The sequence below is a fragment of the Ailuropoda melanoleuca genome, chromosome 1, assembly GCF_002007445.2.
Source record: "Ailuropoda melanoleuca isolate Jingjing chromosome 1, ASM200744v2, whole genome shotgun sequence".
Classification (NCBI taxonomy): Eukaryota; Metazoa; Chordata; class Mammalia; order Carnivora; family Ursidae; genus Ailuropoda; species Ailuropoda melanoleuca.
The window spans coordinates 139,178,178-139,194,704 of NC_048218.1; the positions used below are offsets into that span (position 1 = coordinate 139,178,178).

The 16,527-nt window shown below is 38.5% G+C and overlaps 1 protein-coding gene across 1 annotated transcript in view; it reads left to right on the top strand.

The window, feature by feature from the left end:
• The first annotated feature begins 2,379 nt into the window (after positions 1–2,379).
• ZNF804B (zinc finger protein 804B) overlaps positions 2,380–16,527 on the top strand; it is a 504,914-nt gene continuing 490,766 nt past the window's right edge. The window contains exon 1 of the mRNA XM_034667542.1: positions 2,380–2,825. Coding sequence (XP_034523433.1) covers positions 2,718–2,825 — 108 coding nt within the window. The 5' untranslated portion in view covers positions 2,380–2,717. The remainder of the gene's footprint in view (positions 2,826–16,527) is intronic.

The following is a 16,527-nucleotide window of genomic DNA, read 5'->3' on the forward strand; positions in this document are numbered from 1 at the left end:
CAAATTAACAGAGGAATTGGCATCATTTTAAAGAGGAAAGACTGCAAAAATGAAATAATTTTAAAGAAACTTAGAAAAATTACTACAGTCTTTGAAACATTACCATAAAAAGGGATTACTTTGTTTCCTGTAGGGAAACTCAAATGCACATAGGCTATAGTGAAACGAAGAAGAACGTCATACTTTGAATAAACATAATACTTTGACTAAGAAAATAATACAATAGAATGGTATATGTGAGTTGTATACTTTTTATTACTTGTCAGCTCTTTCATTTTAGAAGAGCATACCCGATTCTTAATAATTAAGCATTATTAGGAATTACACTTGGCTAATGAAGAAGGGATAGTATCCTTGTAGCTATGAGTAACAGCATGTGACATCTTTGATTTTTTCTAGTCCATTCAAGGGTTCTTACACTTTGGACCTCAATGCTTACATTTATGAAAAGTGAAACAGTCTAGACTGAGCTGCACTATCTCCTTTTAAAAATTCTGCTTGGCAAAGCTTTTTCCTGATTTTGAGATTTCACTGCTTGCAAATACCTTGTTTTCTTTGTATAGAATGTATCTAATGTCTATACATGGATAATGTTACTTACTTTCAGCTTCAGGTAACATTTCACAGTTCTAAGTTCAATAAACATAACATTGTTAACCACATCAGTCTTAATAGAAAGGAAAACATGGATGTGTTGTATCTATTGTCACTGCTCTGTATTTTTTTTTTATTTCAGAAGTTCTTACCAACAACATAATTAAAAAATAAACAATCCTACAAGATTTTCATCGCACCATGTTAGTTTCAGTAATTTTCAATTCAAAGTTTGCAAGGAATTGGCATTTTGCCTTATATAAAGACTTCTAAAAAGACTATCTGAAACCTTTAAAGTGAGAAATACATCTATGTGTTTGATAAAATATTAAGGATATAAACTATTGTAATCATGTAAACAAAAAGCCAGGTCTTTATTGGGTAGTTACAAAAAGTATATGTTTTGGATTTTTTTTTTTTTTTTTTGCTTAAGAGTTTATGAGTTGCCTGAATAGGAAAAATTAAATTACCTGTTTTCTTTGACCTGTTTCTGTCATTTGTGAAAGGTCCTCAGGGTCAACCAGGATGCCAGTGGAGCATTGTGGGAGACAGCAGAGGTGAAAACTGGGGAGGGGCCAGGGAGCACCAGCTTTAACCTTGCATTAAGTCCAGTGCTAAGGCAAGAGGAGAAGGAGGCCACCCTTTCTCTTCTCCCAAGCACAGACCTGGCCCGGTGGGACAAAAGGGATTGCAGAACCCCGCTAGGTCAGCGCAGGTTGGAGGGCGCACACTGTCTCCTGACTCCGACTCCGGAAAGGCTTCCTTCTCTTTTCAGAACACATTTCTGCACAGGTCATTTATTCTCAGCGCAGCTCGCTCCCTGGTGGCTTTATTTACAGTAAATGATCTAACGTCGGTTAAGAAGCACCGTTGAGGGTTGATTGTTGAGCGTTGTGGATGCACAAACGTCCTATACAAACCCCAAAATATCTGCCTCTTTAAAGGCACCAAAAGACTTGTAAGTGACTGTTTCTAACTCTGGAGACACACACACACGTATGCACGTTTCGTTTCTATTCCTTATGTAAGTTTTCTATCTAAAACTTCTCTCCTCCTGCATCCATTACCTATCACAGCGCATCTAATCCTTCAGCCTTATTTGGGGATGCACAGCTCCTCGGTACAGCCGGCTGGGGAGCTGTTGCTTCTGCGAACGCCGCCGGCAGCCGGAGTGCTGAAAAATGGTGAGGGCGGGCAGGCAGCGAAAGAGTGAAGAAAACGCTCTCCTCCTGCTCCGCTCCTCCGCCGCCGCCCTCCCCAGTCGCCCCGGGCCCCCGCCCCCAAACCCGGCGCAAAGTTGGCCCGGAGACGGGGCAGAGGGACCAGGGAGCAGGGGCGGTGGATGGCAGGATGCCGGCGCGGCGCGTCCCGCAGCCGCCAGAGCCTCCCGCCGCCGCTGCGGCAGTTGTCACCTCCTCGCGCGGCAGCCCGGCGCGCCCCTTGCCTCCAGCCGACGACCCAGAGCGGGGGGGCTAGCCGCTCCCGCTCACAGGTCGCCGCGTCCCCAACTCTCGGTCCTCACCCCAGCCCGAGGGCCGCCGCCTGCGCCCTCGCCCCCGCCACTGCAGCGGGGGCAGCGGTTTGGCGCTCCCCGGGACCACCCGCCACTCTCCCGGGCCACACCGCTGCTGCTGCTGCTGCTGCCCGGCGACGGAGCCCACAGCCCGCAGCCCAGCCCGCGGACGCCCCCAGCCTGGAGACGGGGAGCCGCGCCTGACCATCCCGGGGCGTGCGCTGGGTGCGAAAGCGGGGGGCGGGAGGAAAGGGGGCGGAGGAGTTCCTGATTCCCCGGCGGACCCAGGAAGTTGTCCTTTAAAAAAAATTATATCGCCGGCCCGCGGTTGAGCAGCCACCTCGTCAGAGCAGCATGTGGACTGGCTCGCCGGGTCCCCTAAGTGCTGTGTGGCTGCCGCTGCCGCCGCCGCCGTCAGAGCAGCCGCTGCCGGCAGCAGGAGCCCCGCACGGGGCGAGGAGCGGGGACGCGCTGCCGCGTCCCCTGCTTGCTGCTGGCCGCTTCTTCTCGGGAGGTGGCAGTCGCTGTTGCTGCTGAGCAGCCAGCCCGCATTTCCACGGCTGGTCTTCTGATGAGGAGTTGAGACTCTGCGCCTCCTGCTTGGACCCACATGGCTTGTTACCTGGTCATCAGTTCGAGACATCTCAGCAATGGGCACTACCGGGGCATTAAAGGAGTCTTCAGAGGGCCCCTCTGCAAGAACGGATCTCCCTCTCCGGTAACCTGCACACGCACAGGGGCGCGCGCGCACACACACACACACGTTCAAAATCAAGATAAACAAAAAGAGATGCTGTCCTGGTACAGTGAGTGGGTGGTGGACATTTTACCTTACCCATGAGTACATTGTGTCTGTTTTTACAATTTATTGACACACTGTTACACAGTTAGGGGTGTATGTTTACATGTGTATGTTCAACACAGTCATTAGCATCTATAGTGCTATGGGTGCAAATATTTACCGAATGCAGTTAACTGCAGGGCTGTGAGGGTAGCTCCTGTGTGCTATGTCAAGTTAGGAATCTACTGATGTGGGCAGTGTAGAAAGTTTGAGTGGCACTTTATAACCATGCTTTGTGAAGTCATCAGTTGGGATTAGTTAAATAATACTGCCGTTACTTTATAAGAAAATAAACTTCTTCAAGATTTTACATCAAGGTATTGGCAGACAGGAAAGGTGTTGGATGCCAGCACTTGATTAAATCTAATGCTTAACTGGGTAGGTTCTTTAAGGAACTTCAAAGAGTCCTTTGTGGAAATATGAAGTGGAGTTTGTGGTATTAGGTACAAATGTATTTACATGCATTTGGAGTGATCACTTAACTTAGTGCACTATTCAATTCAGCTTACTATTTGATTTATTCAAGCATTTTTTTTGTAAAATAATTTTGTCCAGACTCTAGGACTTTGGTATACTATTAATTTATTAATTGGTACATGCTATAGACTAATGTTCTACAGATTCAAATGTATTTCAAAAAATATCATGACATATTAGGAAAAAAGTTTTGGATTATTAATAAGTGACTAAGGACAAGTTTTCTAGTTTAATAGAAAAACAGTATTTTAAGTCTGGATGATATAAAGAAAGAAAACTGAAGTTGCCTGATTTTTATTTATTTATTTTTTGTACTTTTCATCATGGTTTAATGCTTCATTAGCATGAATTATTCAAAACTGCAATATATCTTTAAATCTTTTGACTAAGTGCTATATGTGATTTGCATGAGAAGTTTAAAATGAGAAAGTCCACATATCCAGAGATATCACTAGGACTCCTAATTATGACAAACCAGTGCCTCACGTTTTTATGCACTGTGGGTGTGGGGCGTCACAATCCCTCCCACCCCCTCAACTACATGGTACCGAAGCAGGAGTGTTAGAATGGAATTTACAATTAAACTTTTAGGGTTAGAGGGGTCTTTTGGGAGTTTTAGTTGAAGAAAGCCCACATTCAATCCTTCTGAGCAGCTGGTCTGAATCCTTTCTATTTTTAAAGATTCTCAGGATTGGAGTTTCTGCAGTCTCAGCAAACCACCTTAATGTTTAAGAACACATAGTGTCAGAATCTTCCTTATAGCAAACTTAAATCTATCAAGTTTTTCTATGAGCTCATTTCATCTTGAAAACCTAGAATGTTCCACCTTTCTCCAAGGTATTAGTGTTCAACGCTTTAATAATCTCTGTGGCTGTGCTCCCAAACCCTCTCTTTGGTTATGGAAATCTGAATTGGGTAATGTGTTATAGTCTATATGCCTTAACAGTTCACAGGATAAAGAAGAATTACTTCATAGTTCCTACATTGTTCAGTTCTATTTAAGTCGCTTAGAATATGGAATTAATCTTCCAAAATCTCAAGGGCTTGTAGAGGAAATTTCTGTCACCTGGTCAGAAAGGGTCCTTCCTTCCCCTCTGTGGTCACTTATCTCCCAGAAGCCTGATGGACACCCCAGGGACAGACATATGAATGTGGTTGTGACTAGACAGCCCATAACCCACATGGCTCTGCCGGCTGACCAGGTGCTCACACCCACAGGACACTATTCTCATTCACTGCTGGGCTCATTTTTACTAAAATACTAATTCATTTACTTTTATTTAGGTGCTACACTTTGGCTCATGCAATTGTTCTCTCCAATATTTACACATTTGAGTGTACTTAAATTACATTTGCATCATTCAAAAAATATCCAAGTTAGTCTGTAAATGGACTTCCTACACCTGATTTATTTTGTCTTCTTTTACATTTTACTATGGAATTTGAATGACTTTTTCAAGGTTTTGGTAGTTTCACACATGAGCTAGGCAGTGTGTGAAAAATGATGTTCATTCATTCTCCATCACAGGCAGGTTTTTGAGACAAGTCATTGCCTTCACATTACATGACAGTTAGTCTTTCTTCCTAAATCAAAATAGTTCACTGCCTTCTGGAGCCTAGACCCTTGAGCATTTAAGTAATAGTTTCCGAGTATAGATGAGTGTATGTTTGTCTTCTTTATTAATGAGTTGTGAAGCACGAAGCTAAAAACTGGGGTTATGCATCATTTCTTTTTTTTTTTTATATTGAGCAATACACACCCCTCAGTTACTTTCAGGCTGACAGACATTTATTGATTTGTTTCATCAACATAAATATGAAACTCACAGATAGAGTCATTTATTTTTTCTTAAAATACATATCTACTCAGACAATACCTTTTTATTATTTTTTTCAAATTTTGTGCTCAGAATGTCTCGAGTTAACCTCTACATCATTGACTTGGATTATTTCCACTCACTGAGACTCAGTTTATTTGGGACTCTGGACTGGGATACAATCATTAGTTGATTTAACTCACTCGTACAATAAGGTCTGCAATACTTCAACTTTGGTTTTTACTCTTTTAATCCAAGTGTCCTTTCTATTTTAATCCATACTTTCCTGTTTTAATAGAGGTGTTTCAAAGTACCACATAACACAATTATTGAATGAGACTATTTTGTAACTTCATTATAGAAAGGAGAAAAGCCACAATTAACCTTTTGATGTAAGGAGAATTTCTTCTGGTATATCAGAAGAAATTACATTATATATATATCTCCTTACACTATGTATATCTCCTTACATTATATATATCTATATCTATATGTGTGTGTGTGTATATATATATGTGTGTGTGTGTATATATGTGTATATATATATATATATTTATTTATTTATCTTCTGATATCTATCTGGATAATAGGAATTTAGCATTTCAGGGTCTTCTGGATGTAATTCTTCACTTATATATTTAAAGTAATTATGTACATTTGTCATGTTCAAATCACATGCCTGTAGACTCTGGACATGTGATATTAAACTGACAGCACAAAGGACATGATTATATTCATATACATTTTTATTTCAAAGGATTTCATTTGGAAAACATTGAATCATTACATGGAATTCTTATAATAGATACTTAGTGGGATACTTGAGAAATAAATAAAGCATTTTACCCCCAAACAGTTTTCACAGATCAGCAAACTGGAAATCCTGGAGTGAAATTCAGCTCCCATCTTCAAAGTGAACACATGCAAATGTCTTGTCTGGTGCATCTCTTCTCTTTTGCAGACTGGATATTAAAAAATAGCATACTGCTTTTCATTCCAATTAGAGTGTGAATAATTGATGAGATAGTTTATGTTACTTTAAATCCAGGGATAGATTAAAGAAAAGAAAAATGACAGAGTAATACTTTGTACACCATTGAGTATTACATAATACTTAATGGTAAAAGTCTCTAATTTTAGAACATAAATTTGCACCCTCTCACATTTTAGAATATTTATCCTCCACCCTATCACAATTCTGAAATAAAATGACTGAATGATGATTTTAAGTATCCGTATGATATACACATACACATGTACCCATACCGGTCAGTACCCACACATAGGGTGCAGATACAATGTTGTCAGCGCTCAAACCTAAGAAGTCACCTGTGTATTACATTATGGAGTCTTTTACCATCAAATATGCTTACCGTAAAACTGCATTAGCATAATTGAAGTATTCATTAAGAAAACAGTCTATAGGTGAATTCATTTTTTTGTGTGTGGACTTCTAAGTTCTTCTATCACCATTTTTTAGTTCAACAAAACAAATAATATCCTCTACATAGTGCCAAAAATAGGTTTGAATTTATTCTTAGTTATTTTGTAATGACAAATGTCTCAAATTTAGATTTGAGTATGGTTTGTTACTTAATTTGTGTGTGGTTAATAGTATGGCTATCATTCAGGTCACTGATTAATGAAATATTAATAATCATCATCGTTGTATATTTCATTCGTGGTGCACCTTTAGCTAATTACCACTCTTGACGCTGACGTAGAGCGGTACTTCTTAAGAAGTGCTTATTCCTGAGAGTACCATAGTTAGACGTCTAGAATTACCTGTTTCTGGAGATGCCTATCATCTTCCCCCCAAAACATTGGATCTGAAGGAAATTTGGGGGATCTTCATTGAGCAACAGATCAGGGTCCTTGGATTTTGTTGTTGTTAGTATTTTGTTCTGTTTAGTGATCTTATTCTAAATTATGTGTCTGACTAAATTGCCTAATGGAAGGAGGTGGCAGACAAAGAAACCAGCGTTTTAATGGACTAGAAAAATCATATAAAGTTCTCTTTTAAAAATTAAAAACTCATATGTATAAATGAAATAAGTTCTAGAAACAAATTACCTTGAAGGTACATCTCTTCAGAGAACTCCTTCCATGAAACAATGAGTGCAGACCCAACCTTGTTTATTCTAATGCCTATAGTCTTCCGTTGTGTGTGTTTTCATTATGGTTACTAAGGGCATGTTAAACACATCTAAAAATGCTCTCAAACTGATGCACTTTTCATGTGCCAGATATAATTATGAAGCTGTAATCTCCCATAGAGAAGTCACCCCCTTCCTCTTTTGGATTCATGATTAGGCTAATACTGCCTTTCATACTGGAACTTGAAGGTATTTCCCATAAAGAAGACTCAGATATGATTCTTACAATACATGTTTTCTTTGTTATGACAAATATTGTATTAAGCAAACTCCTTTCTTCTCACTGCCTTTTCAACCCTTTCTTCTTTCCCCCAACTAACTGATTTCAGGTAGTTGTAGTTGGCATTTATGCTTTCAAAAAGAAGTGTCAAGTTTTTAGGTCTTAAATTTGTGTTTATCTGCCTTTGGAAGGTTCCTGTGGTAAAAAGAATCAAATGAGTATTTGAGTGGTATAGTTTGTGACTTTTATTAGATTTTACTACATTTATTTCCAGATTAAAATTTGATAGATCGAATCCTTTGATTTGTTTCTCTTTGACATACAGTTAAGATAACCTGTATTGTAAATTTCTGCTCCATAATTTGGAGACAAAATAAAAATAAAACATAATTGGCATTAGGTTAAATGAGGATGATATTTAACATATAACTGCAGTTGAAAGAGTAGCCATGAGATCTTTGTTGTATAATGTATATGCACGATGATACATATTTTTCATGTGGTAAGTATTAACAGAGCTTGAAATATTAGAGGTTTTAGGCTGTATTGGAGCAAAGAGCAGGAAAAGTAATATATATTTCAAATAACTCTGGGAGGTGCATTTCAGTGTGAATTTGGTTTGTTCAAAATACACAATTGTCAGAATAATTCTTTATTATATATGTACATATCTTGTAGAAAGTAATTTGAATCAAAATTGAAGTAAAAATGCTACTTTGCTTGAAAATATCTTGGTTTTAACAAGTACAGTTTTTCAGGTAATCCTTACAAAATGACAGGTGACAGCCGTTGGTAGATAGATTTTGTGAGTCAGGTTTACTTCATGGATAAGGTGTGGAGAGAGAAATTAAATGTTTGATATGTTTTCATGACGAAGTGTAGTTATGTTGATGATAGGAATATACCAGTCACCAAGTTCCACAGTCTCTCTTGCATTGGAAGTGCTTATTGAACTTGAGTCACATTATACCTTAGACAATATTCTCACTTGTAACTAAGACCTTGTTCGCTTATTGAAGACAAAAAAATGCAAAAGAATATTATATAGCATTTGAAATGAAAAAGGGATTTTAGAAATATTTACTCATGTATGATGGTACATTTCCTGAGATTGTCCCCTGATAACATGCATTGAACTAATCTCTTCTTTCATTCAAATTTGTTACCTAAAATCTCAACATATACTTCTGAAAAACTGATAATATACTTTTCCTCACAGATAAAGAGAGCTATTAGACTGCACTATTTTTTTCTTTCCTTCTTTGGCTGGTAGGAAACTCAGAGGCTTAACAAAGCCATGGGGACCAATGTTGGCATCCAGAACAACACGATGTCCCCACCCCAGCTCATCTCCTATACCCAGTTCAGCTTTTATTTTAATTTTATTTTACCATGACTCTTATTCTTTTAATTTATATTTTATTGTTTCAATGTATAAAGTTTCTTTCAGATGACTTAGTCCTGTTGTGAACTTGTAAGTCCGGCTATAAATAAATAATAAAATGTAGACTATCTAAATATAAGGATGCCACTCAGGATTTTGTACTGGACAGTTTTGACAATGATTCATGGAATCGGGAGTATTCATTTTGTTCATTTGTAGCAAGTATAATTAGGGCTGCCAATTTTTTGCTTTGACAATTGGCAAATTTCTTTTGGCAAATTGTACTTCACTTTAGTGTGGGTGTGAGAGGCAGGATATAGTTTATTTTGAAACGGATACTGCCGTTTGTTTTTTTCTAAACAATCTTTTCCCTCCCTCTTATTCCTCTCACCATTGAGCCTTATTCCTTTCATTAACATGATTATCAGGGTTTTTCCAGTATCTTTTTTGGCTTATGTGTGAAGGTTGGCATGTATGTCTAACTCTGGAGGTACAGACCCCCTGCAAATGGTGAGAATCACCTGATTCTGTCTGCTTCCCAACTGAAGCGTGCAAGTTTCTTCTCTGTTCACCATCCACATTTCATGTTCATCTCTAGCTCAGAATTTAGAGCTTCCCCCATATCTCCATTCAGAACCTACCTACCAGTGTTCTTCCCCTGCCCACCTTCCCACAGCTATTACTCAGCCCTTCACTTGTCCCCTCTACCTCCTGAGCAACAAATACAGTCAGTATCTCCCCACACACACATATGTCCTTTCCAGATCTCCATTTTGCAATGAATAATTATATTCCCTAACATTTTTCTTGGCAGGCAAAGGCTAGATGCGTTTCCTCTTTGTGAATGAAATAAATATCATATTCTAAACAGAAAATAACCACTGGACCCCCTTTTTTTGGAATGAGGATGGAAGGGATGGAAATTCCACTTAGGTCTGTCCCTTCCTATTAATTTGCTTTATCTAAAAGTGAAGTCAGAGATACCCTGGTGGCCATATTAATGACATTCACATTTCTTTGAAATGCGCAGAGTCCCTGGATGGTATCTAAGAGTCTTCATGATCCAGCCCTGATCTACGTCTTTAGCTTTAACTCTGTTTTTCCACCTGATCCTATGCTGTAGCCAGACCAAACTACTCAGAGTTCTTGACTATGATGAGTGTTTCTAGACCTTTATTCCACTGCACATCCTGTTCCCTCTGGCACAAATCCTCTCTTTGCCTTCATAGCTTGCGTCGTGTTTCATATATTCTTTCTGACCTACCTGAAGAGTTGGGTCCTCATGTGAGTCGACCCTGAGTTCTCTACCGTGAGTCAGGCACCCTCTTGTAGGCTGCTCTCACATCCATTGCTTACCATGATTATTACTGAACTGGAGTGGTGTCTTGGTCTCCATTTCAGGCATGGGATGTGAGATTCTTGAGGTCCTTATATCCCCAGAGCTGAGTGCTGCTTGTGGTTCGTTATTGATTTCAATAGGGAACAAAAAGGATTTTGGTAGAAATTTAATTGGTGTAAATATGTTCCCTTTGGTCCTGCCGGTACCTCCATGAAGAAAACTTTTCCTTAGAGACTTTTTTCCCAAGTTAGTTTGCCAGAATCTTTGGGAATGCACAGTTCTGCTGATGGATTAAGTGGTCACTGTTTTCATGGTAATGCTTCTTGCTTTAATATCTACCAAGATCATTTGGTCAATTGCTTCAAGTATAATTTAATACTTCCTATTAACCCAAATTGCAGAGTAATTTATTCCATGTAACCATTTCAGAACATTTTTGTTAAAGGCCACAAGAGACTGAAGATTGGCTATATATGAATAGATGAAATTTTTACATGAGTTAGTTAAGCCATATTTTTCATTGGCACATATTTAATAGCTTCTGAGAAATGAATTACAAGTTAGGAACTTGATTATTCCCTTTCTATTTAGGAGTCTATAATAAGGAGAAAAAAAAAACTGGTTCTTAGACCTTTTCTTTCTTTCTCTGTCTCTCTCTCTTCTTTCTACTCTCCTTTCTTCTTCCCTCCTTCTTTCCTGCCTTTTCCGCCTTCCCCTCCTCCTCCTCCTCCTTCTTCTGTCTCCTTCTCTCTCTGTCATTTTTTCTTTCCTTTGAAAGAGAGACAGTAATTCCCCGATTGGCGGTCGCTATAGCGCTTGAGAAGCACCATCCTGGAGGGCCTGCAGGTGGTTTTTGCATAAATGCCAATACTCCCATTGCTTGAACTTATTAGTCACACACATTCCAACAATGTTTGTTAGCACTTGTTCTTTCTTGGGTCAGCTGAGATGTGGCCACTGTCCATAAGAGAAGCTTGGACTTCTTCTGAATAGTGAATTTTAGCTAAAAGAGCCAGCCCTCTATGGTGGACATACAGGGAGATAGTAATACTATCTCGGATGGAGAAGTCAGATTTCTTGTACGGTCAGTTTCTTAATACAAATAAGCTTTTTAAACGGTTGTTAGCAGATATTTGATTTCTTTGCCTTATTCGTTAGGATATAAATATTGGAAGGGCCCTTGGCAATCTAGTTTAGGCTCCCACTATATATTTTTAAAATATATCACTTTGATAGACAACAACAACTCCTCAAAGATGTTCATGTTATAATCCTCAAAACTTTCAAATCTGTATGCACATGGCAAAGGGGCTAAATTAAGGATGTTGAAAAGATTGTCCTGGATTCTGCAGGTGGGACAAGTATAATCACAAGGGCCCTTATAAGAGGGAGGCAGCAGTGTCAGAGTCAGAGAGAGCTTTGAAGACACTATGCTGCCAGCTTCAAAGGCAGAGCAAGTGGCCACAAGTTAAGGAGTGCAGGCAACCTCCTGAAGCTCAACAAGGCAAGTAAATGTGTTCTCCCACGGAGCCTTCTGAAAACTCACAGCTCTGTTATACCTTGATTTTAGCCCAGGAAGACTTTGACTTAATGGATTGAGAGATAATACATTTGTGTTTTTTGAGGCCAGTAAATTTGTAGTGGTTTGTTAGAACAGCCATAGTAAATTAACACAACCACTCTTAGCATGGGTGAACATTTCCAGGGGTGAGAAGCCTCTGCACACCAAATAGATTGATCCTCTTGTGAGAATAATGTAATTAATGCTGAGTCTCCTTCTGCCCCTACCCAGATGTCTCTGCCTCCCTCTTGCTTTTACTCACTGTTCCTCATTCTGCCCTTTGGAGAAAGAGGATAGATCTACCCCCAGGGCATGGCATCCTTTCAACCATTCAGAGACAGCTGGTGGATGGATTTTCATTGTTAAATCACATGAAGGACTGAAACATTTGTGAGAACTAATCTTCCCTGTACATCATTGCATTGTTTTCTCATACATTAATTGAATTTTCTGCAACTCAAAGTGCTTTCTTTATTATACTTTTTAATGTAATGCAAGTTTTGAAATATACTTGTTTTTATATTCTGGTAAGATGGTAAATTCAGTAAAACATTATCATGAATTTAGAAAAACACTGTCCACACTTTCAACTACTCCCCCCAGATATTTCCCTTTTATACTGTATCCATCATCTTTATGGAAGATGAACTTAAGAACACAAAAACCAGATCATTTCAAAGGCACATCTTAAGGCTATGTTTCTTAGTTTCTTTAGTCTTTGATTTAGACATTTGCAAATTCCTATGGGGGGAAAGCATTACTTTTAAATAAAAAGTGATGGGACCAATTGAAATAATAATTATAATTTCATGAAATCCCCAACATTTTCTATGCTAGACATAGTCATAGCTAAATGGAAAGTTATTTTTTAACTTTTGTGTTGAAGAGTAACATAATACCTAAATGTCACAAATTTTAAGCATAGGGCTTTTTAATGCCTCAGATGTAGATAGAGGACATTACAACTCCCTGGGAGCCCCAGATATGCCCCTTACCAAGTACCGCCTTCCCCAAAGGCAGTGAATGTCCTTACACCAGATTATAAACTGCCTTATTTTTTTAAAATGATGTCAAAGTAAGTTTTAGTAAAGAATGCATATATTTGCAGCTCAGCTGCCAGCAAAGTGTTGAATGAAGACCCACTTTTTGGAGCGGGGTAGGTAACGACAGAGTGTTTCAGCTGCTTCATTGGTCTACTACAAGTGATGGAAGCAAACTTGTTAACTATTTGAAACAAATGAACACAAGAATCCTGATTAGGTAAGAATGACTGGATTTATGCTAATAAAACACATGGATTATATCCAGGGTGACATCTGTGAAGTATTTCATTATCTTTTCCTTAATATTCTATGTTGAAATGCAAAGATCCGACCATCATGTAGATTTAGTAATCTTTTGCAAGTGGTTAGGAATGGCTCTGTTGATTTTTCATTATTTGAGAGGAGATGTGAATTATGTATTTAGTGGTGAGATAACAATAAATGATTCAAGGAAAGAAACCTCTAGCTTGGACTTCTTATAAAAAATGAAATTTATGTGCAAATGATGTGTAAACTTTATTACAAAAGTTGTTATAATTTCACACGCATACACAAGGATAAAAATACAAGTTTGTGTTACTATGGAAACAGGATTATTGCCAAGAGGATTACAGATAATACCCAAACAATTGCTTATTTATATTAATCAATCCTAATTTAAATGGATTTAAATATATTTAAAGAACTGACCATATATTTTCAATAAATTTAATGCTCATCTTCCAATATCCATATGCTATATGGTATGAGTTCAAGAGTTCTATCTGATGTTGCTAGAAAATCTTTGGTGACAGCCACTGATGATTTGTTTATCATCATAGAAGGGAGATTTATGAAACAGTGTTATAAAGGAAAAGTAATAAAGAGTAATAAACCTTCCTTATGTGTTCCTTCCAATTGTAGATCACTTTGCTGTGAATTTTTTTTTTAAGTCGTACTCATTTCCATTCTCATTTTCATTCTCATCATTTCCATTCTGAAAGTGATAGAGAAAACCAGTTCTTCCCAGGGAACAGAACAGGTTAAAAACCATAACTAGTGAGAAATCATAATTGGCATAAAGATACTTATAAGAGTGGCCTTGGGTGGATTTATATAGTATAAGCATTGCTTAATATGAAGATCTTAGAATTAGATTCAGTAGACACTAACTGGAATGCAATGTGTGCTCTGCTTGTGTGAGAAAAATTTAGGCTTATAAAGTTTTAAATTCTTCTGTAAGTCATGAATATAAGGCTAGCCTAGGATTCGGTTTCTGATCTTGATGAGTGCCGTGCTTGGTGAACTAGGGAAAGAAACTGCAACCTCCAAATGTCTTACCACCCTCCCTGTTTGGAAACAACTCAGTAATGTTTGACCAGTAGTTTTCAGGTTGTTGTTTTATTTTTTAAGCACTGGTGTGTATGCTTTGTTCAAAGGAAATCCTAAGAGCAAGGCAAAATCGACAGACACACAACTGCTTCTACAAAAGGTGGGGAGCGAGTATTGAATGGTTAAAGTGCCCTCCTCTTCCTCTGGATCTGGGCAGGGGAGCTGGTGGGAGTGTAAGACAAGGCAGGTAAGGGCCAACCAGGTAGGATCCTGTGTGCCATGTAACAAGGAAATCATCTCAGTTAAGAATGTGACTTTTAATCTCACTACAGAATTAAATACTCTGCAGTAGACATGAGAACTTCTCATTACTTTCTGTGGATTGTACCAAATAAGATAGGTAACCATGATTTTGTTGTTGTCATGACACACAAAACCAGAAATGATTTATAAACAAGAAGATAAAAGAGTACCAAATTTGAGTCATCATTAATTCAGTTACTTGTGGAGTAAATTCATTATAATTAGGCCCTTGTAAGGAGAGAAAAACTGAGAATTAACTTCGTAGATATATACACAAGAATGATATGATTTGAAGTTCACCCCAAATACTCCTCTTCACTCTCTTAGGGTAATTTGGGGTGGTCTGGCCAAATCAGAGTCTTCTTGCTCTAAGGGTATATAACATTTCCATCAAGAAAACAAAGAAAATGGAAGTTTAAAAGAATGTTTTGAATTAATTATAAAAACTCTCTTGTTAAGGAAGTTTGATCAAGGGTATTAGAGTCCATTAATATAATAACTTTGAAGGCCCAACGCAATGATCACTTCTTTAGTTCTCTGAAATGCAACCATGCCCACTAAAAGATAAGTCCCTCCCAATGCTGGTTGGTGACAAAAGTTACATGTTTTTATATTTATTTCACATTTTAAGATAAAAACTAGTTGTGTATAGGGTTTTGTTGTGTTCTTTATGCATGTATTTTGTCTTATTTTATGCATTTATCCCTCCCAGCCCTGCAGTTTTAAGGTGAAAGCATGGACGTTTTCCCTTCTTGTATTCAGTGTAGAGGAGTAGCTAAGCCACATTGATTTTAGAGTTGAACTGACTAGCCCTGTTTTGACCTCCCTCTCCGGCTCTAACTAGCTGTGTGACTGCTCCACCACTTTGATGCTCAGCTTGCTCACTGAGGATATTACTGGTCTTCTAGGGCCACCGTAAGACGTGAGCGAGCCAAGGAATATCACATGCTTAGCACGGTGTCTGGCACTTAGCAAGTGTGTGGTGAGAGGCAGTTGTTGGTTACTCCTAGAGCAGTTGGCTCGTTCTGTCACAGGCAGGTGTCCTTGACCCCTTAACATGTTCTCCACACTGACTGGGAACTTGGCATTTTAATATCAACTTGTTGAAACTGCTGTTCTTTTGGATGATGCTGTCAGATTGCTCTTTACTAGAGTTGTGACTTCTTGGGAATGGAAGGAAGGGATGGAGGCCAGTTAGCTTTGTGGTGAACGCAACTGTTGCAAATAGCAGCCGCATGTTTTCACAACTTCCGTAATGAAAATTCTCAGTATGCCCTACTTTCCCGATGCAGCTTTAATTCACGGCAATGATACATTTTCCTGTTGTTTTTGTCAAAGCAAATTGAGTTAAGTAGATGAGTTATTGTTATGTTCTTGCTGCCTTGTGGAAGGAATTTTTTTTCTCCTCTTTTATATTAGGGATAGATATTTAATCTAAAGCTGCAGTCTCTGTGCTGATAAGCATCCAGCCTTATTATTGTGTTTAAATATCTTTCTCTACCTTTGGAAATTCTAATGAACCAATCAGGTGTTTTTTCATCCATCACTTTCTTTTCCCAGTAAAAACCTACTACAGTAATACTTGAAAGGAGGAAATACTAGGTGACTAAGGATTGCATGTGGTATACATAGATTCGCATTGTGAGCAAATATTAAGGTTCGTGTATAGATATAAACTCTTATACACATACATTCTGCTTTTGGCACACATTGAAAGTATGCAACTCACGTATATCATTGCTGCAAAAAGCATTTATGTCAGTGTCTAGTCAGGATAACAGGAACCATTTGTAGCTTTTCAGAGGGTGTAGAATGCAAGGAATTCTTTACAAATGTGTTGAATAGCCTATGGGAAAAAATAGAAGGTGCTATTACCCAAAGATTAGTAATTGTAAGAAGACACTCTAGCCCCTGGGGCTGGAGGAGCAAAGGGGGAATGGTATTCCCTAAACCCTGGAAACCTTATTC